At 43.0% G+C, this 22,737-nt stretch overlaps 2 protein-coding genes across 5 annotated transcripts in view; one reads left to right on the top strand and one right to left on the bottom strand.

The window, feature by feature from the left end:
- CSTF3 (cleavage stimulation factor subunit 3) overlaps positions 1–7,479 on the top strand; it is a 48,836-nt gene extending 41,357 nt beyond the window's left edge. The window contains exons 14-21 of the mRNA XM_051777259.1: positions 48–191; positions 309–411; positions 2,145–2,214; positions 3,423–3,618; positions 5,105–5,258; positions 5,634–5,728; positions 5,864–5,924; positions 6,766–7,479. Coding sequence (XP_051633219.1) covers positions 48–191; positions 309–411; positions 2,145–2,214; positions 3,423–3,618; positions 5,105–5,258; positions 5,634–5,728; positions 5,864–5,924; positions 6,766–6,968 — 1,026 coding nt within the window. The 3' untranslated portion in view covers positions 6,969–7,479. The remainder of the gene's footprint in view (positions 1–47; positions 192–308; positions 412–2,144; positions 2,215–3,422; positions 3,619–5,104; positions 5,259–5,633; positions 5,729–5,863; positions 5,925–6,765) is intronic.
- Positions 7,312–22,502, bottom strand: TCP11L1 (t-complex 11 like 1). Of its 4 annotated transcripts, XM_051777265.1 has the most exons (11): positions 20,174–20,460; positions 18,795–18,961; positions 15,917–16,049; positions 15,291–15,411; positions 14,367–14,587; positions 13,154–13,290; positions 12,531–12,724; positions 12,012–12,193; positions 11,174–11,346; positions 10,860–10,977; positions 7,312–9,676 (listed from the first exon to the last, which is right to left on the bottom strand). In XM_051777265.1, the coding sequence occupies exons 2-11, from the start codon at positions 18,946–18,948 to the stop codon at positions 9,658–9,660; spliced, it is 1,452 nt and encodes a 483-aa protein (XP_051633225.1). In that variant the 5' UTR covers positions 18,949–18,961; positions 20,174–20,460; the 3' UTR covers positions 7,312–9,657. The 4 variants fall into 4 exon arrangements, with proteins under 4 accessions (XP_051633225.1, XP_051633222.1, XP_051633223.1 ...); XM_051777262.1 differs by lacking the exon at positions 20,174–20,460 and adding an exon at positions 22,405–22,502 and having other exon boundaries at positions 7,312–10,977; XM_051777263.1 differs by lacking the exon at positions 20,174–20,460 and adding an exon at positions 22,237–22,255 and having other exon boundaries at positions 7,312–10,977.
- Between the last annotated feature and the right edge of the window lie 235 nt (positions 22,503–22,737).

Below are 22,737 nucleotides of genomic sequence, written 5' to 3'. Positions count from 1 at the left end.
TTCTTTGTTAGCAGTGATGCTGTATCAATATTAACATGCCCCTTTAGGTTTATATCCAATATATGAAATTTGCAAGGAGAGCAGAGGGCATAAAATCTGGAAGAACGATATTTAAGAAAGCGAGAGAGGACGCCCGCACCCGCCACCACGTCTATGTTACAGCAGCTCTGATGGAGTATTACTGTAGTAAGGTAATCACAGGTGCTCAGTCTGACACCACACAAGTGTCAGCAGGGGGTGTGGAGCTCACTGAAGCTAATAACTGTTTGTTTTTTTGGTTTTGTTTTTGTTTTTTTTAACGTTTGCAGGATAAGTCTGTGGCCTTTAAGATTTTCGAGCTAGGGCTGAAAAAATATGGGGACATTCCAGAATATGTGCTGGCATATATCGACTACCTTTCTCACCTTAATGGTAAGCTCTGAGCTTTGGGAGGTCTAATGGAGCATGAATCTGCTTTCTCTGTGAGTTTAGGTTCAGGCCAAGTTCCTTGTATTTAAAATTCTTCTTGAAGAGCAATGAAATCTCTTCATGAAATTTGGGAGTTAATTTGAAAACAAAACCTGTTCTTCTGTCCTTATTGAAGTTCCAGAACATTAGATACTGATGCTACTGATTAGAGGAGAGTGAACTTTCCAAATTGTAACTCACTGGCATTGCAGGAGTTTTACAGCATCTGTTGTGAACGGTGGGAAGGACACTGAGAAATCTAAATCTTGAGGAAAAAGATCTGTAGGACTTCAAAATCAGCGTGAGAGGAGTGAGGGATTAGCTGGTCCTGACTAGAATTAATTTAAACTCCTTCTCCTGGGGTAGATAAGATGAGCAAGATACAAAATCAGTATTGTGCATATCAGTCCTGCTTGGAAGTTGCCAGGGAGCTGGTCTGCACTGGAAAGAGCAGGGCACGGGCAGGAGGTGGAGGTGGTGGTGGAAGGTCTCTGTGTGGGATTTCCTGAGGCAAGGAGTGAATATCCCTCTTACAAGAAACCAGGCTGCTGTGGGGGAGCAGGGGCTGACAGAGACCTTTGTGTGGAAGTTTCATGGGGAATTGAAGAGGGAGCAGTTCATCCCAGGGTCTTCCTCTGCCCAGTCCTGTCTGGTACCCGTTAGATTTTAAGATTTTTTCAGGTATTTCTTCAAGTAGTCAATTCTCTGGTTCAGTGTTTGTGGCATAACAGCCCAGAGGTGTAACACAGGGTGGGTGTAACTCTGCTGTGTGAGCCAGGGGCTGTGGGCAGTCGTGCTGCTGCACATCTCCTGAACCTACACTGTCTTCTGCAGGCACTAGGCACATGAGTCTCCTGTCAGACTACAGCACTTGGGTTTTTCAGGCTCTGAAAGTTTGAACAGGCTTGGAGGTTTTAAACAGAGATTTTTTTTCTTTCCCAAGTTCCAGTATATTTAATTTTGCAATAAACTATTGTGGGTCTATATGAATATTTGCAATGCCTTTCTGTAGGTTGCCATCAGAAATAAAAAAAGTTCTTAAAATTCCCTAGTGTATTGCTCTGTTTTAATGATCCAGCAGGCTACTGCAAACCAAGGGAACTGATCTCTGAACTCCTGTAAGTGTAAGGGATGGTAAAATACCTGGGGCAGAAGCTGGCACTTTAGGGAACAAAACCACCAACCACTCCATTGCCCCAGCTGGCAACGTACAAACACTGAGTGCTTGTTGGGAACCAGGCCTAATAGTCTGGGGAGGGCTTCTGAGGAATATACAAGTATATTAATATAGCCCTAGTTTAAAAGGGAAGTAATGAATTGAAAGGCCAACTTTAAATCTACCAAGATATGCTATTCTGATAATTAAAGAAAATGGAAAAAAAAAAAACAAACCAACCCAGAAATCCTGAAGAGATGCCAAGCAATTGCTGTGCTGTTATAGAAGAACCTGGATTAGGATCAGTTTGTCGCTATCAACAAAAATAAACTTCCAAAGAACAAATTTGCAATGGAATTTAACATCAGTAAAGTTTTATGTGGGCATTCAGATCTCTTTTTATACTTACTGAAATTCAAATCCAAGTATCAGAATATCAGCCTCATATCTAATTCAATGTACACATTTCTTTGAAAGGACATGATTTTAAATTGTCTTTAATGTATTTTACTTAGTGTGATTTTTCTTTTTGTCTTTCTAGAGGACAACAATACAAGAGTGTTGTTTGAACGTGTTTTAACTTCAGGGAGCCTTCCACCTGAGAAGTCTGGGTATGTCTGCAGAAGCAGTTTCACTATGCTAAAAACCCCTTTCAACCATAAATATCCCAAAGAAATCAGAAACATCAACAGCAGGACAAAATTAGGCACAGATGTTCCTTCCCCTCTTCGTGCTGCCTACAATAGCAACAACTGTGACAGATCTGTGAAAGTCCCTATCCCACTTCTAGTGAAATTCGTTTGTTTATTGACTTTATAAACCTCATTGATGCAGGATTGTTGAGGATAAAGTGCAAAATCCTCCTGTGCAGTAAAGATTCAGTGGTTTGAGCAGGGGGATTCAATGAGCAGTAAGGATTCAATAGTTTGAGCGGAGGAGGTGAGTCAGGAATTTATTGAGGAGGGTGCTGAACACCTCTCAGCCAACTGAAAATAAAATAGGAAAAAAACTAGACAAGACTTGGATTAACCACTCACCACCACATTTTCTTTGCTACTTTTTAAGTTGATTTCTCAAAAAAACCACAACCTACCCAGCCCTTGCAGTCTGAGTGGTCACCAGTATTATTCTGATAGACATAAGCATCAAAACTAAGCAATCAAACATGGCACTGCTGTACATATTCATTCTGCACTTTAATCCTGATCTTTTTGTGAGAAATAACATTTATGTCCATTTTAAAAGTGAGAAAACCCAAGAATTTAAAAGCTGAATCATCTTCAAAGGTGAATTCCAAGGCTAAAATGAAAGTTGAATCAAGTCCAGAAAAATGGTTGGATGTTGCTTAAGTTATATATGAGATTTTCCACAGAGAAATCTGCAGTAATTATATATATTTTTGGACTATGTAAAATTCTGAAGCAGTGCCTGCTGTGTCACAGGTTACTGCTCTTGCCAGCCAGAATATGTTGGTCTGTGCAGAAGAACTAGATCATAATGTATGTTGAAAAGTCCTTGACACGTGTTTGTGTGTCTTACATCGAGAAAAGCTTACCTCAGATGCTAAATCCTTGACACCAGTAATCCTTTCCTTTCCATAACAAAGTCCTTTGCAGTCCACTAGATTGAAAGTTTTTACAGAAATATATAAGGCACTGGGATGGCAATGCATGTGTGAGGTGCATCTGAAGTAAATCAGAGAAATGGCCACGTGCTCCCAGATCACCTCCTTTGAGTCCTTCCTTTGTGTTCTTTAACTGGGCTGTGGTCAGTAATTCTTTCTCCTTCAGGAACTGTCACTGTGTCTGTTCTTTTACAGTGAAATCTGGGCTCGGTTTTTAGCCTTTGAAAGTAACATTGGTGATTTAGCCAGCATACTGAAAGTTGAGAAGAGGAGGTTCACAGCATTCAAGGAGGAATATGAGGGCAAAGAAACAGCTCTGCTGGTGGACAGGTACAAGTTCATGGACTTGTACCCCTGCTCTGCTAGTGAACTCAAGGCCCTTGGTTATAAGGTAAGTGGGTAAGAACACTTCAATTTACTGTTGTGCTTTTCAGTCCCAGTAAACTTGAGGAATTCCTTGTTTAGCACTTGCCTTACACTTTTCCCCCCTGATGGAAAAGCAGGTAAAACAGGCCTTCTCCTCCTCCTTGTCTCATTGGGCAGCAAAGTGCCAGGCTTTGCTTAGTGGGCCAAGGACAGAAAGGAGCAGGAACACAACTAACGACTGCAGCCTCATGTCTTCATATTTACCTTTCATCTTCCCACGGAAAGGTCGATGTGTTTGTGCCATCACCACTCAGCACAGGCCTCCACTTCCGACATAAGCCCGAGCTCTTTCAAAAACCCAAACTCTTTCAGAAGTTTCTTGAATTGGGCCATCTGTGTGAAACATCACTGGCTGTCCCTCCACTCCAAGGTGGCAACACTCCACCCATTTCACTGAGAACTGTATCAAACCAAACAGGCTGCAGTCCTTGTGTTTGCTGCCAGTGGCTGAGGAAAACTGTCCACAGAGATCAGTGGCTGCCTGCTTGTTTCTGTTGTTATGGCTAAAGTGCTTTGGTGCTGCCATTTGGAACTTAAAGTCTGGGCCAGACCCTGTTATCTGGTGGTCTCCTGTCTTGTTTCTAACCACATATATTTTAACTACTATTTCAGTCATGTGGAAGGCCATAACGCTTCCAAAACCAATAGAACAGGATAAAATGTTGGGTAATATTTTTTTAAGCGTGAAGTAAATAGGCTGCTAGAGAAAGAGCTGATTGCCATTTACATGGACAGGAAGAGGGCCTTCAATTTACGTCTCTAAAACAGTGCCTCAGCTTCCAGTTATTTCTTACACAGAAAGAGTAATTTATGAAAAATACAGATGACATCAAAGTTAGCAAAGCAGCTGAATTGTTGCTCATCACGGAGCTGTAAAATAATCTGATAGGTGGAAATCAGAGTCACATTGAGCCACTGAACACTTTCCTTTGAATGCAGTGGGGACAAAGTTATTTTGAAGTTAAAGGTGTGGGTACAAGAGAGTTCTTGCGAGGTGCCTGCAGGGCAGTGTGTACCTAAGATGGTTCAGCCCTTGGGCTGATTCCTGTTGCTTGTAACGTGCCAAAACGTAATCCTGTTTGAACTGATGCTTTGCATGCCTGCTGACTGCCTTATGCTTTATTTCTTATCCAGCTAAAGCAATCTAGGGAATGAAATGAGGGAGAAATGATAGTTGTGAAGGCCTAGTGGTCTGCACCTGTTCACCTAAATCTTTTTAACCTAAAAATGGGGTCGCTCAAAAATGACAAACACGGGCCCATTCAGTAGCAGAAACAAGTGTTTCCACTCCCAGCTGGGACTAAAATGCTTGATGAAAACATGCAAGTTCTGCCCAGATGGTCTTGTAAGAGGACATCTGAAATTATAATGATGACAAGATGTTTTGTTCTGTAATTTAAACCAGCCATGTGGTCCTGCCGAGTTCAGCGCTCTCTGATTGCCTTTCTCAGGATGTCTCCCGTGCCAAGCTAGCAGCAATAATTCCAGACCCTGTGGTTGCACCTTCCATCGTGCCTGTTCTCAAGGATGAAGTAGACAGAAAACCCGAATATCCAAAACCGGACACTCAGCAGATGATTCCATTTCAGCCAAGACACTTAGCACGTAAGTCAGGCCTCGGTCGGGGGGGGTTGTGTTTCACCTGGCGGCGAGTTACAAACCTGGGTGTTGAGTCAGCCTAATCAGAGACTTCCCCAGTCTCCAGTCAGCTAAACCTGTACTTAAATTTGAGGCTGTTATTTCACTGTGTATGTTTTACTTAGTATTAAGGTCACATGGAAATAAGTACGAGTAGTTTGGGTTAAATGATAATAAGCTGTTACACACACTGCTCATAGACCAGATCACTGACTAAACAATATGTAATTAGTAGAGGCCAAAGGGACAGGGTAGCAATTATTTGCATCAGATATTAATGCTGCAAGAACAATTCTGGTCTAGCTGTCTTGCACTGGCTTCATATAGTTTTTCTTCCCACAGCTCCAGGTTTACATCCCGTCCCAGGTGGTGTATTTCCTGTTCCACCAGCAGCTGTAGTTCTCATGAAGCTCCTGCCACCTCCTATTTGTTTTCAGGTTTGTTTTAATGCATTCTCAAAATTTCAGAAAGCTGTGAAAGAGATTCTGTTGTGACAGAGCCACAGTATGTATCACTCTATTGAAAATAACCTTCTAAACTTTTTTTTTTTTTTTTTTTTTGTAACAAATCAGGGTCCCTTTGTTCAAGTGGATGAGCTCATGGAGATATTTAGAAGATGCAAACTGCCAGACAGTAAGTTACTTGTCCTCTCTGGAAGCTGTGACAGTGCTGCATAAGACATGGTTTTACATATGGATGTTGCTGTCTGAAATCCAGACCTCATTTACAGATGTGCAATTTGTGTTTAAGAGCAAAAGAGATTGGCTTTGTTTCTAGGCTGGAATCTACATAGAGACGTTTGTACATTTACCTGGGGGGAGATAACAAAAAGCCAAAAAGCTGAAAATCACCAGCTGCTCCTTTAATAAGATGTTGGTGAGATAACCACTGAAGGAAAGAAATTCAGACTTTCAGAATATCCTGTAAAAGCAGCAGGGCATTACTTCCAGCAGCATCGTGGCTGTAACATGGAATTAGAGATTTGCAGCAGTTCACTGGTGGGCATAACTCTGAATGCATGTCCTTGGGGACAAGCTAAGGGAGATCACAGAGAAAGCAAGCTAGGATTGAATTTGAGTGAAAATAAAATATCTATTTAAATCATATGCAGTATTTTTGGGGCTTCCTCTGTTGATAAGCAGAAACTGCTCTGCCTACTTTCTGGTGAATCATGAACTAGTTATACTGCTCCCCAGTAGGCCTCCCTGGTTTATTTAAGCTCACAGGTGACCTCAATGCCTGTGTAGAGGGAGGGCTCAAGCTGAAGCAGCAACATCTACTTTGTAATTAGCGTTCATCATTGCTCAGAGTTTCAGACAGTCAAGGCTTAATATCTGTGGAACAGGGCAGGAAAAATGTTTTACGTTCTGGAAATCTCCACAACGTCTCTCTCTTGGTGTCCCCGTTGGCATGCTGATTTCTGATCAGGGACTTTAGTTTCACAACTCAAATGAATCTGTGCCTCTTTCCAAAGCTGTCGATGAAGCTGTGCGGATCATCACCGGCGGCCTGCCAGAAATAGCTGTGGAGGGCAATGGACCTGTGGAAAACAGCACCATCCTCAACAAGACTGTGAAGAGATCACACGAGGATTCTGATGACGACGAGGAGAAAGGATCCGTAGTTCCCCCTGTACATGACATTTACAGAGCACGACAGCAAAAGAGAATCCGGTGAAACAAGTCTGGGGTTCTGCTGTGACAGACAAAGACTTGCATTGAATCAGTCTCTCAAAAGTCAAGCATTTAAAAGGGACAGCTGCAAACAAACAAACAAAAAAAAAAATCCTTGAAAATGGTTTTGTTACTGTGGTGCCTCTTCTTCCATATGGTTCTTGATCTGAAAACAGCCCGAACAACCTTAGAATGTGCTCTGAACAAAACTAAGTTTTCAGAACCTAAAGTGAAAAATGTCAAAACTGTATTTTGTTCTTCGAGGGTGTTCACATCTACCACTTGAAATCTTGTGGTTTTTTTAACAGTTTTATTTTAAAAACTGGATGGCTTATACTTGTGAAGCATTTTTAATTCACATTTTCTGGAAAACAGTTGTTCTCAGTTTGTTCATGTAGTGTACTGCCTTATTGTCCGTTTTTATTTATGGCAGAATGTAAGAAATCTGTTTTGTAGTTGAAAATCGGATAAAAACCAAAAAAAACATTCCTTTAAAATAAAAGGATGTCCATAACTTCATGCCTCATTCTGGTTTTATTCAAACACAACAAGGTACTTCTTAAATATTACTCAGCCACTTCAAAAGCAATGCTAATAAGACCGTCACAGGAAACTGGTCAGAGCATACATATTAGAATTAGCTTGTTTTCCATTTTTCTAGAGGATACAGTACACTTTTGCTTGTAATTCCACGACTGTTTGAAGAAGACAGCATCTTAAGACTAACTCAGTATATGTTTCAAAGGTGGGTTGTCCAGGACCACTGGCTAACACAGGCTGGTCCTGGATACCTGCACGGGTCTTCCACTGTAAGGTACAAAGCTAAATGTTAATAATCAGCTACATCGTTTCACTTGTTATCTTCAAACAAGCTAAAAAAAAAAACCACTATGTGAGCTTTCAAAGCAGTTTCTATGTGTACTTGAGCTTTTAACTTGCAATTGGCTATTCAGAATGGCACTCTGATAGGATCTGAAGAACCCCCTTGGACGTTCAGATACTCGAGAAAGTTCAAGAGGTTCCCATCTCCAGCAGCACAGCTGCCTGTGGGTCAGTGCTTCTCTCTGCCAGGGGGAGAGGTGAACCCCAGAAAGGTTCAGGTGGAGGGAGGAACTGGCCTTAGCAATCCTGGAATTCCTTTCTTGCTCTGCTCCTCAGTTGTATCTCCCTATTTCTTTCTGTGAGGATGTAGAGACACTGTTTGTCAGATGCTCTGATTAAAAAAAAACAACTTGGGAAAATCGTTAAGGTGATTTGCACTCGTGGGCATTTATTACAGTCCCTTAAGATCTTTACTGTTGGAAGGCTTGCAGCACCCACTCCCAGAGGCATTTGTTCCCACTGTGTGTACCCCCAGAAGTGAGACTGGAGCCAGAGGAGAGTACTGCACTCTTCTACGGGTCTATGTTTTTTTCCTGTATTAAGCCTTAGGATCAAACCCCTCCTGTGAGGAGAGATGGGATTTACTGTATCAACCCTGTGAGCAACACACGAGCACTGCTGGCAGCACAGTCCCTGCTGCAATGTCAGGACACCTGGACCCTGAATCCCAGACCTGGGAGCAGTCATTGCTAATTCAGTCCCCTTCACTCTGCCATCAGTTATGTTGTTCAAGGGCTTTTCTGAGTGTCTCACTGTCCTGTTGTTCCTCCCCACATCCTCGAGATCGTCCCCTACAGCATCTAACTTTGTGTAGTGTGTGTAAGTCCCAGGGGTTTTAAAGGCAGCTCCTAGGCAATGCTAAAAGAGAAAATAACGGCAGCAAAACTGAAAACAGCTTTGTCTTGTTACTTTGGTTACCTCTCCAGCCATAATGGCTCTGGCAGCTCATTGTTACTCAGACTGTCGAATTAACTTCTGTGGCTGCACTGAGAGGTGGGTCCTGCAGTAACAACAAAGCCCACTAAGCAGACACAGCAACCTTGAAGACCTCTCTAGTATCCTTTGCTGATGCAAACAGTGACACAATCTACACCAAAAGCCTACTCAGAACCCTTTTTGTCTGGCTAACCAACCTCCTCATTTCTGAATTGCCAAAGATTCAAAGACATTCATTTCACTATCTGAGTTTATTTAGCCAAGAGAGAAAAATCTGTCTGAAGTGGTAAACTCTTACAGGGTTTGGTGGTTTGCTTTTTTTTCCCTTGGGGAAAGGGGTTTGTAATCAATGAGAAAAATTTGGTTTAGAGTTGCATAGGCTAATATAGAAAAAAGGTCTTATTTATCTCGTATTCCTCCAAAATGAAAGTCAGAGCACCTCTATCCACACTGAGATTTAAAGGAAAACTAGAAAGGGAAGCATCAACACATTTAAAATCAAGTGCTTCTAGAAGTTCTCATACTTTGGTTGGCTAGTTGATTCATAAATTAACCTGGTTGTTGGCAATAAAAGGGCCCTTTTATTTATTTATTTTACATACCTTGTTGGTTGTTTTTTTTTTTCAAAGACATTCTGGCTTGGATAGCTTAGTACTTGGACCACTTACTGTTTGTAGCTACGAACTTTGCTTTCCTAAAACCATCAAATATTGATTACTGTAATACACTGTTGTGCTCAACTAGAGGGAAATTTCAGATGCACTTACCTCCCAGCTGAGTCTGAAGCTGCAACGAGGCTGTAAGATCACTGAGCTCTTCTGAGAACACTCATCTACACAACACACAGCTAATGAAATTCAAGGCCTATAAATATTCTAAGTTCCAAGAACACCTCTACAAAGTGAAAAAAAAAAAATCTACTGAAAATATTCCCTGTATATTCAAACTAAGTCATTCACCTCTCACACTGCATTAAAATCACTTATACTGCCCGTAGTGCTCTGCACTTCCTGGCTATTTTTGAAGACATGATTGAATATGCAACCGTCTCCTGTTGTAGTTTTTTTTTTAAAAAAAAAAAAAACCATGTACACTTTCCAGCCTGAAGTTTCACACACTTTAAATCCACCTTCTGAAAGTGACACAGATTTACTTTAAAATTAGTATCTCACATAAAAAGGAGGAAACTACTAGCAAAACAAGGTAAGAAATACCACTTTTATCAAAACATTTTAGCTCTGCCCTTCTTAAGTCTTTACAAGAGATAAATACAGCTGCAATCTATAAGATTGCCACCTTTGTAAGTACTGTACATAGCAGAGGACAGTTACCCAATAACCAGAAAATTTACTACAAAAATATATTATGTTTTCTAACATCTGCAGGTAAACAGCAAAAAAATGCTATTAAAAATGCAGTAAAATGCAGAAAAAACTAGTAGCCTACCATAGTGACCATAATGTTACAATAAAGTGCTGTTTGGGTTGGGTTTGTGTCTGTTGAAGTTCCTCTTATCTAGAATTTTAGCTTTCTTAATTCTTTAAAGTAAGATTTTTTTAAAACCATATCACCTCTTCTGGGAAGAACCATTGCTAAACTGCTCTGGATTAATTAAACTAAATTCACTGTAAATTAAGAGTTAAATGCCCTAAAATGAGCCACTTAAATACGAAGTTTTGTTCTTAAACTTGCCCTACCTAGAATCAGCTCCAAAATGTAAAAATTACAGCCAGAAAACTGCCATGATATTCCCCCCTAGGTTGCATCCTTACATTAAAAATGCATCTCTCATCATTTACTTCAGAACCCCTTTTGCACCTCGTGTATTTCCTCCATCGACCATCGCTCGTGAATTAGAAGGAACCAGTATTTACACGGAAAGCTGCTTTCCTAGACAAATATTGGTACAATTTTTATTTAATAGCTGACAATACCGTGTGGGTAGCACACAAACTGGGTTTATGACTCTTCTGGCTTCCCTACAAGTTGGGATTCTTCCTTAGTCAGTATTTTGCCAAGGACTGCATCATAGTAAGGGCTGAAGACCATTTTGTTGTAGTTGACGAGACGAACGTACTTGGCAGCGACCTCTTCCAGCTCTCTTTGGATAGGGCCTAACCCTCCAGGGATAGCAGGTAGTGTTTTCTGGTGACTGGATGCAAGATAATTCTCCAGAAACTTTTGAATTCGAGAATCTGGAAAAAAATGGGGCTTGGTTTGTTTTCAAAAGAGAGGGTCCATTAGAAATGGTGTAATCTCACGTAAAACGCAACAGGCCTGAAACACAGTCAAGTATCTGAGACATGAAATGGGAAGTCCAGCACGACACCCCTCCACACCAGTTACACAGAGAACGGTCACAGGAGAGCAGAGCAGCAGTGCCAGACGTACCTATGAGCCTGCAGATGGTGTTATCTGGATTGGCCACTGCTTGGATCTGCCCTTTAAGCACAGTCTCTCTCTCCGCTGAGAACGGTGTAAAGCCGTGCTGGGAAAGGCAGCTGTTCACTTCGGCACACACCTTCTCCCCGACGGTGGCCAGAGATTCCTTCAGGTTAAAGGAGCTACAGAATGTGGAGTAGAGCATTACTGAACCAGATATTTACTTTTTTTCTCACCTTTTAAAAATAAACCTTTCAATTAGAGTTGCCTTATTTATCAAATGCAACGGGAAAAGCATAATGCAGACAAAAGCCAGAATTATAAAGAATAGTACCTTTTAGAGATGTATGAAAAATAAAGCTGACCTCCAAACCAAGGAAGTAGGAAAGCATTAAAGACTTCCAGCCTGAACAATCCATACACACAAGAGCTGACTTTCTGCCTGCAGACAGCTCTGACTAATGCCAAACCAGTCACCAACCCTTGTGTGTACAGCAATCACTCTAAATCTGCAGGCAGCTCACTGTGCCACACTCAGCTTCTTGTGGAAGCCTGGCCCAAACCATGGGCAGGGTTAGCTGCTGGCAGCCTCATGTGCCAGCCTGGCATCATAAAAGCACACTGGAAAAGCAGTGTGGACACTTCATAAAAGAGCAGAGCAAGAAAAGACAACTCCAAGTGAGCGATTTGAAATAAAACTGTCAGCCTGGCTTCTTAGGAAGCCCTCAGCACCTTCTCTGCATATCCTGCAGTCCAGGAGGAGACAGAGAGGCTTACACTGGTTATTTGCCAGGGTGAAAACAGAGCTACACCTGCCCCTGTGTGACCAGGACCATCCCATACTCACGGAAGATGCGTTCCCGTCAGCAGCACCTTGACAATGGTTTTGATTTTCTCCGCAAATCCAGGCACATCAACAAGTGCTGGGCCTGCTGCACTGAACGTGACCAGGAGCACTGTCCCAACCAGGAGGAGTTGCTCCAGCTCCAGCTGTATTTCCAGGAAGCGGGTCTGGTCCATGAGCACTGTCTGTAATGAGTGAGGAAGCCAGCACAGGACGGGGTCAGTTTGCTGGGCTGGGAAGGGACACTGGGATGCGACAGAAAAGGTTCGACAGTGACACAGGGAAGAGCAAGATGCTCAGCAGGACAGCACCAGGAGCGAAATGAAAAGCATTAACCCCTCTTTTCCAACTAAGCAGGTTTCAGAACTGAAAGAGAAGTAGTACAAGAAGCTCCCAATGAAGAGAGAAATGTTTCAGTATTGCACTTGTCGCAAGGCTACAAATCTGAACAGCTTCTGTTATGTCCCAGAAACAGAAGAGCAGAACAAGCACAGCACCCGTTTTTTTTTGTTAAATACCTACTTCTGGAAAAGGCCTGTTCACATGATCCCACTTTAGGAGTTTCAGATAGGCCTGATTTTGTACAGCAGTGAAGCACAAGGTGGAGGCCCCACCAGTAGCACCATCATTGGAGTGGGGAGGCAACATTTCATGTCCCAGCTTTGCAAGATCATCCGCTGCTTCTTGCAACCACTTTGTGACAAGGTCTAAAGAATCTGGAGGAGCAAGGGAAAAAAATCTTGTTAGGAAAATTCCCTCTCAAAGTTTGGTTTTTCCACCAATACTTTCCAAACAAGCCCATTAGTTACTATGACTAATACCCATGATATCAATTGATGACATGCATTTCATTTATTGCATCAAGCAGAACATCTAAAACAAAACCACACAGCTACAGGAAATCAGAGGTGAGATGATGCTGGGTAATCATGCCCTACACTGTATTGAGATTAAACTGGACTCCAGTGCACTAAGTGCAGAACTATAGTTCTGGCAGATTTTTTCTAACCACAGTTTTGGGGCACAAGCTGTCATTTACCATATGAACTTATAAAAATATCTGAGTTTTTTTTCATGTTCTACAAGCAAAGACACGCAGTTTACTAGGAGGTCAGAAGGGAAGAAAGAAAGGAACAAAGTCATACTTGGCTGTTTCTCAAGAAACTCCTGAAACTTCTTTCTTTCATATTCAGCAGACTGCTGCATTAATTTTGGCCTAATACTACTGACAGCGAAGTTTGCCATATCCATTTTCATTAGGTCTAATACAGAGAAAATGGCTCTAAACAAACAAACAGAAAAAGTTATTCAAGGCTGCAGATGTTTCAGAGGTGCTGTTCACAAGATTTATTACAGACTGTCTAAGGAAAGAGCAAAAACATGCATGGGAAACAGTAACAGGGTGCTTAACCATTTAAAAGCATGAGACAGAGAGAAAGCTTGAGCAAGCATGTACATGCATGCATGTGCCTCTTCCAAGTGGGAAAGAAATCTTGCTCTCCTGTAAAAAAGCCTCCATGGAATTAACTTCACTAGCTCCATAGATTACATCTCCCAGGATGTGCAGTGCTGTATCTTGAGTATATAAAAAGCCATCTGGGTTTCCAAGCTTGCATGCTCTCTCTGTTGGCAGCCTAGAAAGCCAACCTCAGTGGGAAGTGAATAATCAGACCCAAGGGAAAAAAAAAAAGAAAAAACAAACACAAAAAACCCCCACCAAATAACATCTTAATTTTAAAACAACCTAATTCCTGCTGGCCATAATTCTGCCAAGTCAATCCTGAACTCTTGGAAGCTTTGCAAATTAGAAAACAGCAAGGTTAGTGAAACTTCTGACTATTGAGACCTTGAATTGAGAATATGGTGACAGAGCAGAAGCCCTGATGCTCCCAGATGTGGGTACAACACACTCCCTTTAGAACTGACAGGACTTTACACAGGGAGTGGGGTAAAGAGAGCTCAAACTGGAAAGAAAGGACAAACTGTTTGGAAACCAGTAGTACTTTTTCCCTATGCTCCTGTAGGCTTTTTTTCTCCTTTTGCTGTTGATGTTAATTTTTGATACAAACTGACTCTTCACCTGCTGTCTTAAGGCTTATATGCATTTGGCATTTAAGAAAATGTCCTTCACTGACATGCAGGAGCCAGACAAATACCCCAACTCACCAGAACAGAGATGGTCCTTGTTAATGACTCCTGGAGCATCTCTCCCCTTCACACCCACAGCTGTTTCCCTTTCCCTATCACTCTTTTCTTTCCTAGGAGCTGCAGGTTGCCCTGCTGGAACACCCCCCCCAAACACACATCTAAAACTATTTAAGGGACTCTGAACATGACTAATAAACACCATTTCAGTACCTGAACAGAGGAACTATTTCAGGAATATCATTCAGTTTCTTAATTTCTTCATCTCGAGCTGGAGCACAGAGAGTCCCCATCATCCCAATAACAAATTTGACCAACTTAGAAATGTCAAGGGCCCCGTTTTCTGCCTCCTGTTTTATCAAATCCAGATCAAGAACTTCTGTAATCTGGTTTCTCAGTCTAGTATGACCAGGCAACAAGAAAGACAGGAGATTCTGCAATGGAAGGTTTTTAACAGTGCATTAGTTCTACATATCAAAGAGCACAAGGATCAAAACCACTTCTTACAGAGTCATAGAATCACAGAATGGTTTGGGTTGAAGGGACCCTAAAGATCATTTGGTTCCAAGCCCCCTGCCATGGGCAGGGACACCTCCCACTAGACCATGTTGCTCAATGCCCCATCCAACCTGGCCTTGGACACTTCAAGGGATGGGGCATATTCTTATTTAAATTAATTGCCCTTTAAAAGTAGAATTTCTCTCTTTTTTTTTTTTAACCAACCACTCACCAACTCCAGATGTTTTACCTTGTTCTGTGTGATACTGAAGTTACTAAGTGGTAAATACTCTATGGCACAGATCATACTTCAGACTGTTGTGCTCAGTTTTATCAGCCCAGTGTTGGGGCATCCCATTGATTCCATAACTAATATTGCTGCCATAACATGAAGGAAGCTTGGGATTATGAAACTGGTATTACTTACCTTTTAATCATCTTACATGGATTTGCATTTGGCTTTAAATTCAAATTTCTCCTCTGGGGTTATACAACTTATATATGTTCACAGACAATGATACAGTAATGAAAAAGAACAAGAGAGTCTTTTATGAAAAGCCAAGCTTTGACCACTTTTGCTCATTCATATCAATGCACTACTCAAATTCAATAATTTACCTTGGTATCACATCATCTTACCTCTTTAATTTCTCCCAACAGTTTAATTGCATGATCATATGTTGGTGGCTCTTCCTTTAATTGAGCTTCCAGACAATCCCAGAAAGCTTTATGCACAATGTCTCTTACTTTCTTTTCCAAGCTGTGGGTAGATGTGACCAGTTAGAAAGAAGGAGACTTGTCTCTGCACCACCTTACAAAGATAACCTACAGCTCCTGAGGAAGAGCACGTAATAATATGAATATAATGTAATAATGAATATATGATGATTAACAGAGAAGAGATCTGTCATTTTATGTTCCTTGGAAAAGCAAGAAAAACTGGATGCAGGATTTGGAATGGCCTATGTCCTAATAAAGGGTTACACACAAGCAAAGCCGGCTACAAATTAAAGTACTTGAAAGTTCATCCTATGCTACACCTAAACTAGACAACTAAAATAAATCAAAAATTAAATCAAAAAAATTACAGTGTGTCTTCAAAAGACCAGTATTCATGTTCCTTTTAAAGGCCTCACTAAGTAAAGGCAATTCTACCAGGTAAAAGTCATTAGTAAACCTAACAGAAATGCAGTTCTACAAATGCAAACTTTATCTACAGATATATATAGATATATTTTAATAGATATATTAGGTAACAACCTTACCTGTGCTCTGGTAATTCAGCTGGTTTAATCTGGAAGTCTCCATTGACAACAATCTCGTGTGCTAATGCCATGTTGGTGACTCCCTTGGCTGTTTCCATGAGCTCTTCTATGGACACAGGCCGAGGAGGACTGGCTGCAACACGAATTACACTGTCAGACAGTTCTCTACAAAAGCCTGCAGAAAATAAAGTCTCCTAAGACTTTTGGCCCCTTTCCACCTTACTGACAGTACAGAGGGTCAAATGGCAGTGTCATCTGAAGATGTTTTGCCTTCCTTTCCCATCTAGTGGATGACACAGGTTTGGAGTATTACAGAAAGCAAAGGAGCGAGTCCCAGTTGATATTCAGGGCTCAGAACTTGCTTCCAAGTTCTATCAAGCTCTTTTAAGAACCAAACCCAAACAAAATCCCACACCCAAACCAGTACTTCTTTATGATGGATTAATAGCATCTTACCATCTTTCTCCATACTGTGGGAAGAAATAATTAAAATCACCAGCATTTTCACCACACTATTTCCACAAGTATTGTGTAGACATTGCCATTTCAATTTTACATTTTTCAGGGAAATTATTTCATCTTTAAAGCAGCCAGCAAACAAATCACAAAAGTGTTAAGCAGTAACACACCGGTAGCTAATTATCCTCATTACTTCCAGTGCAACTGGCACTCCTCCCAGCTCTTCTTTTCCCCCAGAGGCCACCATCCAAGCAACAAAGGATGTCAAGACCTACTCCCAGCTCCAATGCCTAAGACCTCTTTCCCTGGCAGGCATTTGGGACTGACCAGGATGGACCAGCAGGTTCAAACTGGGCCCTGGGGCACATAAGTGAGTAGCAGGAAGCACCAAACATTGAAAAAACAGGATGGTTTTCATTAGGAAGGAGATAAAGGTAGTGACTGACTGTGGAAATCTAGCAGGTAGAAGGCAGACAATTCAAAAAACTCAATTTGCTTCCTGGATGTACTGGGAATTACGGCTCCTAATAGTTCTGGGCTACACAACATCCTCCTGGGCCACCAGTGGCATTGTTGTAGTGCAGGAAGTGTCATAGCCCTAAAAATAAGTCAACAGAAAGGCAGAGAAGGTGCCAAGGGTGTAGGTCACTGGTTTAGGGGAGTAATCCCATCTCACTGAAGCCACCTGAAAGCACTGATTCTTTGTGGTAAAGGGTCCTCCCTGCTGTGCAGTGTCACTGCACACAGTGTGTGTGGGGGCCCTGCAATGCCCTCCCAAAAGTCAGGAGAAGCACCACAGCTCTTCCCTGGTCCAGGTATTTGAGAAAAAGGAGAAAGGCAGATCATTAGTGTCCTCAGGTGAGGCAGGCAGGAATGGCAAGGTTCACCCTGGCTCCTCCAGAAGACACCTTGTGGAGTGGAATGGGGGAAAGAGCCACAGCAGAATTGCCCCAATGGATCCATTCCTCTCTGTACATCACTCACTTCAATTACAGCAACACACTAATCCCAAAATGAAAGAAATGAACCAGGGATCTTCATGGGCTGGGCTCACTGAGATATGTTTTAGGTAAACTATTATGACAGTCTCATTTGATAACCCATGCTGATTTGACTTAGGAAATTACATAGAAAAGGTCTTTAAAAGTAGCTGTCCATCACTCGTCTGCCACTCAGAGCTCTTCTGAGTATATGCAGTGTGGTTCCAACGTGCTAATTTATCATTAATATCCTGCTCTTCTGCTGCAGCCCTCCTAAATCCTTGTTTCCTTCTGCTTGGAGCTTAATGTTGCAGGGTGACTCCGGGAACACAGTAAGGATTGATATTCTGAGAAGCACTAGCAGACAGCAAAGTTCACAGCTGAATGAGAGTGCTCTTGTCCCACTGCCAAATGACTTCACTCCAGCAGTGGGTGCACTAAAAGCCAAGACTCTCATTTGCCACAGAATACTCTTAAATCACATCATCTGCTCCCTTAAACAAGGGAAGGGCTTGAAACCAACCATTTCTTTGGGGTACAATGCAGTGCAAGACTGTGCTATGCTTTTTACTTTCCCGTGTTCAGAGCCTCTCTCCACACATACATCCCGTCTTCTGTCAGGCAACCAGCAGGGCATAAGAACATAAACTCCCTCAGAACGTCTCTTCTGTGTAACATGACACTAAACACAACACTAAACCTCAAGTAATAATGAACTCCATTTAAAAAAAAAACAAAAAAAAAATACAACAAACAAAATGTTACAGGCTGAGACACTCTCTACAGAAATTTAGAACTAGTTATCTGAGCACTTCTGCCTCTTTGAATTGAACCCCTGGAGCCAGAAAACCTCCCCTTGGTTTCATCTATAGATTTGCCAGGAATATTTGGTAGCCATGTTGCATCCAGCTCCTCATGTTAAAAGCAGAATGACAAGGAAAAATACACCTTAGGAATAAGCTTAAAATATGCAGTCCTGCTTGACACTGGAAGTAGTATTAGGATAAAATATACAACTTTCCATCTATACTCTGAGGGGGATGACAGGACATTCCTTTGTTGATAACAGCCTTCCTTGCCCTGCAGTGGAAACAGAGGCTACAACAATCCAGAAGGTTCAGCTGATAAGGCAAACAGCAGTAGCAGTAGCTGGAACACCCCAGGATGGTGCTTTACCCCTTCCATGAGCACAGACACACCAGGGTATTTAAGATATATGGGGATCAGAGCAACATGGTCACTGTGTATAATTAAGTACTAAAAAAATGGGGAAAAGGGTGTTACAAACACTTTCAGAGCAAACCATCAGGAGTCACACTATATTTAACTGCAAGACAGTCAAACTTGCACAGAATGGTATGAAACATTAGGATTGCCTTCACCAAAACCTACAGATTTTTTTTTTTAAATTATATTTCATATAAAGCAGTTTTGCTTACACTTGGGTGTGTCATCTCTGTGTGACCCTGGAGCGCTCTGCCGGATCCTTTTTCGGACAGACTGATCCGGGTTGTCCGAGTTCTCCTCTTGACCATCCTCCAAACCACTCAGCCTTTCTTCACTTGAGTGTAGCTTGTCAGGATTCTGAGACATTTTCAGTTGGTTCCTTACAAAAAAAAAAAAGAAAAAATATGGAAAAGGGAATGAATAAGCATTTTATGACATGGCTGAGTGAGAAAACATCACCAGGAGTTCTCTTGATTGAGAAAAAAATTAAGAATGAAAGAATTCTTATGAGGAATTATATGATGTCATCCCTATAATGGTAGGAGACCTGGACTCAGTGACTCACTTCCCATGTCCCACTAAATAGGATGCTTTCAACACAGCTACCATTTATTAATCTGCATTCCTACTAAGTTCTCAAAAATCTGAAACTGCTCCCTTTTGCCATAATGATACAGATGAGAGAGAAAAAGATATTTAGTTCTCTTTCTTAGCATTGCTTCTGAGAGAGCAGTGAAAAAGACCTTCAGAACAGTATCCCAGAAATGTTTTACAAAAAGATTATGTCAAATGAGATGTTTCCTCACTACACAGCAACAAGTCTTCCTCAGCATAACATACTCCTGAACTATGATCTACCCCAACTGCTCAGAACTTAAAAGCTTTTGCTCTGAGCCATCCAAAAGCATTAAGGAGCAGGAAAAGGACTAGAGAGAAATCAATATAAAATTCTACTCCCATATTTTCATTTCATGCAAGAGTAATGATTTATGCATAAAATTTCAGGGGTTTTTAATAAAGACAGTAAAGAGCAGTTATAGTATTTAAAATATTAGTTTATTACATTAATTTTTTATTATATTACCAAAATATTTTTATTACATCACAGACACATGCAGTGTAGCCAAAGTTATAATGAAAAAATTACCATAAGAAAAGCAAGTCTCACCATTCATTATCTTTGCTTATTTCACACTCAGATTTCCCTCTGAAGAATGTAATTTGTACATCCACCATGAAAACTGTCATGCAGGAAGCTGCTGTTAAGATTTCAGTTTTACAGAGATCTGTCAGAGAGCATATGATGTCTCTAACTCAATTAAATAGCCTGGATGTTCTGCGAAATGGGAGTCAGAAGGACTCTGCCTTTCAAAATAAAAGAAAGCTTCTGGAAAAACTTCCTCTTTCCTCTGGTATCTCACCATCCCCACTTTCAAAATTTGAAAGAAACAAGCTCTGAGCAAGAGATTCACCCTCCAGAGGCACCTCCCAGCTACTAGGAGAAAACAGCAGCAGAAGCAAGCAACAGAACAGAAATATAAAATGCACACTGAGACTTTTTTATTTTCATACAACAGCTGTAATAACCAACCCTGCTCCATCAGTGCTTAAATTGACTGCACCAGTGGGATTCTACAGGACAGCTGGAAAGCTCAGGGCATGTAAGGAACAGTTTTGTTCCACAGCAATGACTCAGGATCATCATCTTGCTTGATGCATGAGAGACAACAGCATGCAACACTTGCCCACAGCACTGTGTGATTTCTATTTTAGAAAAGGAAACAGCACAAAAAGCATGGGATAAATTACATGGGAAAACCAAGGCATCAGTACAGGTATTGTTAGAATCATACACTGGCCTACAGCTGGAACAGAGTCACTGATGTCCCTGCTCCAAATGCTTCACTATGTTCCTCTTCACACACAAAGGCTGGGACATGGAAGGGGTGATCTGTGCACAGCTGCAGTCACATTGCCACCCTCTGAACCAAGGCAGAGAGAGCCTCCAGCTGGGTGTAACTGCAGGCATCCCACCCAGCAAGGAACTGGGAAACCAGTGGGAAACCAGTGACACACTCCAGGAGAAGTGGATCTCCCATCTGGGGGACAGAAGGTCTGTTACTGCAAACACTCCACCAGCAAGAGGATGAGGAGCTCTGTTAATAAAGGAGTTGTTCACAAAAGAGATCATAGCAACAAGTTGCAATATAAAATAAAAACCAGGACTGGTTAAACAAAGGAGGGAGGCCTGTTGTTGAATTGGGCTGGGATAAAAGCATTATCATAAAGGCTTCCACATTCATTCCACCAGACTAGACAGCCACTCTTCCTATCCGGTCTCATCCACAAAGCATCCTCCTGAAGTCAAAATCTGAACCACAAAGATGACTCAACCAAAACACACTTAAGTCTTTAAAGCACATAACACTTCCTAGTGCCTCTCAATCTCTCACTGCACTTTAGGCTCACTATGCTGAGAAAAGCAGGGAAATACAATATACCTTACTTACAGAGAGGAAATTGAGGTGTGAGTTAAGTTGCCTGAGGACTCACAGAAGATAAATGACAGGGATAAGATGACAATCAGTCTCATGACTGCTACCCCCAGCTTTTCCCACCAGGCCATCATTCCCACCATGCAGACTACATCCCATAAAATGGCAGCTCAAGAGCTACAGCCTCAAACCCAAAAGTTTCATTTAATTACCATTTGTTTAAAAAAAGTCCTATTTCAGCTGTGGAAGGCAGGTACAAGAACTCCTGGGCCATTCTACCAAGTGACTGTTCAGCAGATGAGTTAAAAAGGCACACTTGTTGGTTTAGTTGTTTAGTTTGCAATAGTCTACTCTTTTCTGCTGGATTACTGCTATTATTTGCCAGAACACATCTAGAACATATCCTCTTTCCACTGGGTAAATAAGCTCGACAATACCTCTTCCAGAAGCACAATCATCATCTTTCCTTTCACAGAAACAATTCTGCCTCTTAATGGAGCAAAGCCTACTTCTTGGCACTTTCATTTATTTTTAATAAAAACAGAATCGCAGCAGAAAACCCCAGCAGATTAAAATTTAAACAAAACATTTTTCCACCGGCTCTTTTCGCTAAAGGTCCTCAAACCATCAGATGCACACCACCAGCACTACACAGATTTCACTCTGCTTCCATGGAGCACACCTTGACCAAGGTTGAAGCAGTTCCTTCTCACCACCAGCGCTGCCCCACTGCTCTGCAGGAGACAGCGCTTGACAGCTGCCCTGACCCCGAGGGCTGCCCTGCCTCGGGCTTCATTCCAGCGCTGAGCTCTCTCTCTGTTCACCTGCCACATCGCAGCCTGTTTTCCCTCGCAACCCAGCAAAAGGCGAGCTGCAGCCCCGTCCCCCCTTCCAAATGACAAGGGACGCTTGTGAAATTCCGCAGTTTTCCCCTCCGCAGCCCGTTCCGCGTGAGGCTCTCCCCGGTCCCTCCCAGCGCCATTCCCGAGGGAGCACACGGGGTGCCGTCCCCATCCCACCCCGCCCGCCGGCAGCCCCGGCCCGGGCACCGCTCTTCCCGGCGCCGCTGCCGAGGCTCATCAATGGGCCACGGGGGAAAACGAGCCCGGGGCGGGCTGTGGGATGCGCAGGGAGCAGGGGGATGCAGTGCCGAGCTCACCCAGCCGAGCTCACCCCGCGGCCCCGGCGCAGCCCTACCCGGCCGGGCCCGGAGCCGCCGCGGCGCCCCCTCGGCGGTGCCGGGCCCGGGCCCTGCTCGCCGCCCCCCGCCCTCCCACCGCCCCCGGGCCCCCGGGGCCGCCCCCCGGGCCGGGCCGCCCCCTCTTACCGCCGCTCGGCGCAGGGGCCGCGGCCGCCGGCGCTGACGGGCCCGGCTCCCTCCCGGCGGCGGCCGCGGAGCGGGGCTGGGCCGGCGCCGCAGCCCCAGCGCAGGGCGGGCCGCGGCGGCTCCGGGGCGGGGCGAGGGGCCCCCGCGCCGGGAACGGGGGGTTTTCCCTCAAGGAAGGGGTGAGGAGCAGCTCTGCTCCGCGCTGATGGAGCACCGACAGCCCTCAGGGCTCCCGGCGGCTTTGGGGCGAGCGAGGTCCCGACCCCAAACAGAGCAAGGGCTGCGCCCCAATAACCTGCGCCGGGGCTCTACAGAGTCACAGAATGAACGAGG

The sequence above is a fragment of the Manacus candei genome, unplaced genomic scaffold (genome assembly GCF_025592945.1).
Source record: "Manacus candei isolate 608988 ecotype Guabito, Panama unplaced genomic scaffold, ASM2559294v1 h1tg000009l, whole genome shotgun sequence".
Lineage (NCBI taxonomy): Eukaryota > Metazoa > Chordata > Aves > Passeriformes > Pipridae > Manacus > Manacus candei.
The sequence above is the reverse complement of the archived record's forward strand: the minus strand, read 5'-3'. Positions and strand labels throughout refer to the sequence as shown.

What these genes read in the sequence shown, in the direction of transcription:
- TCP11L1 (XM_051777262.1), bottom strand. Translation starts at nt 18,948, where the DNA reads ATGTCTCAGAATCCTGACAAGCTACACTCAAGTGAAGAAAGGCTGAGT. An exon ending in TGTTGGGAGAAATTAAAGAG is followed by an intron (nt 14,588 to 15,290) that starts GTAAGATGATGT and finishes CTTCCATTGCAG; the next exon opens with AATCTCCTGTCTTTCTTGTT. An exon ending in TGAACAGGCCTTTTCCAGAA is followed by an intron (nt 12,194 to 12,530) that starts GTAGGTATTTAA and finishes CACTCATTACAG; the next exon opens with ACAGTGCTCATGGACCAGAC.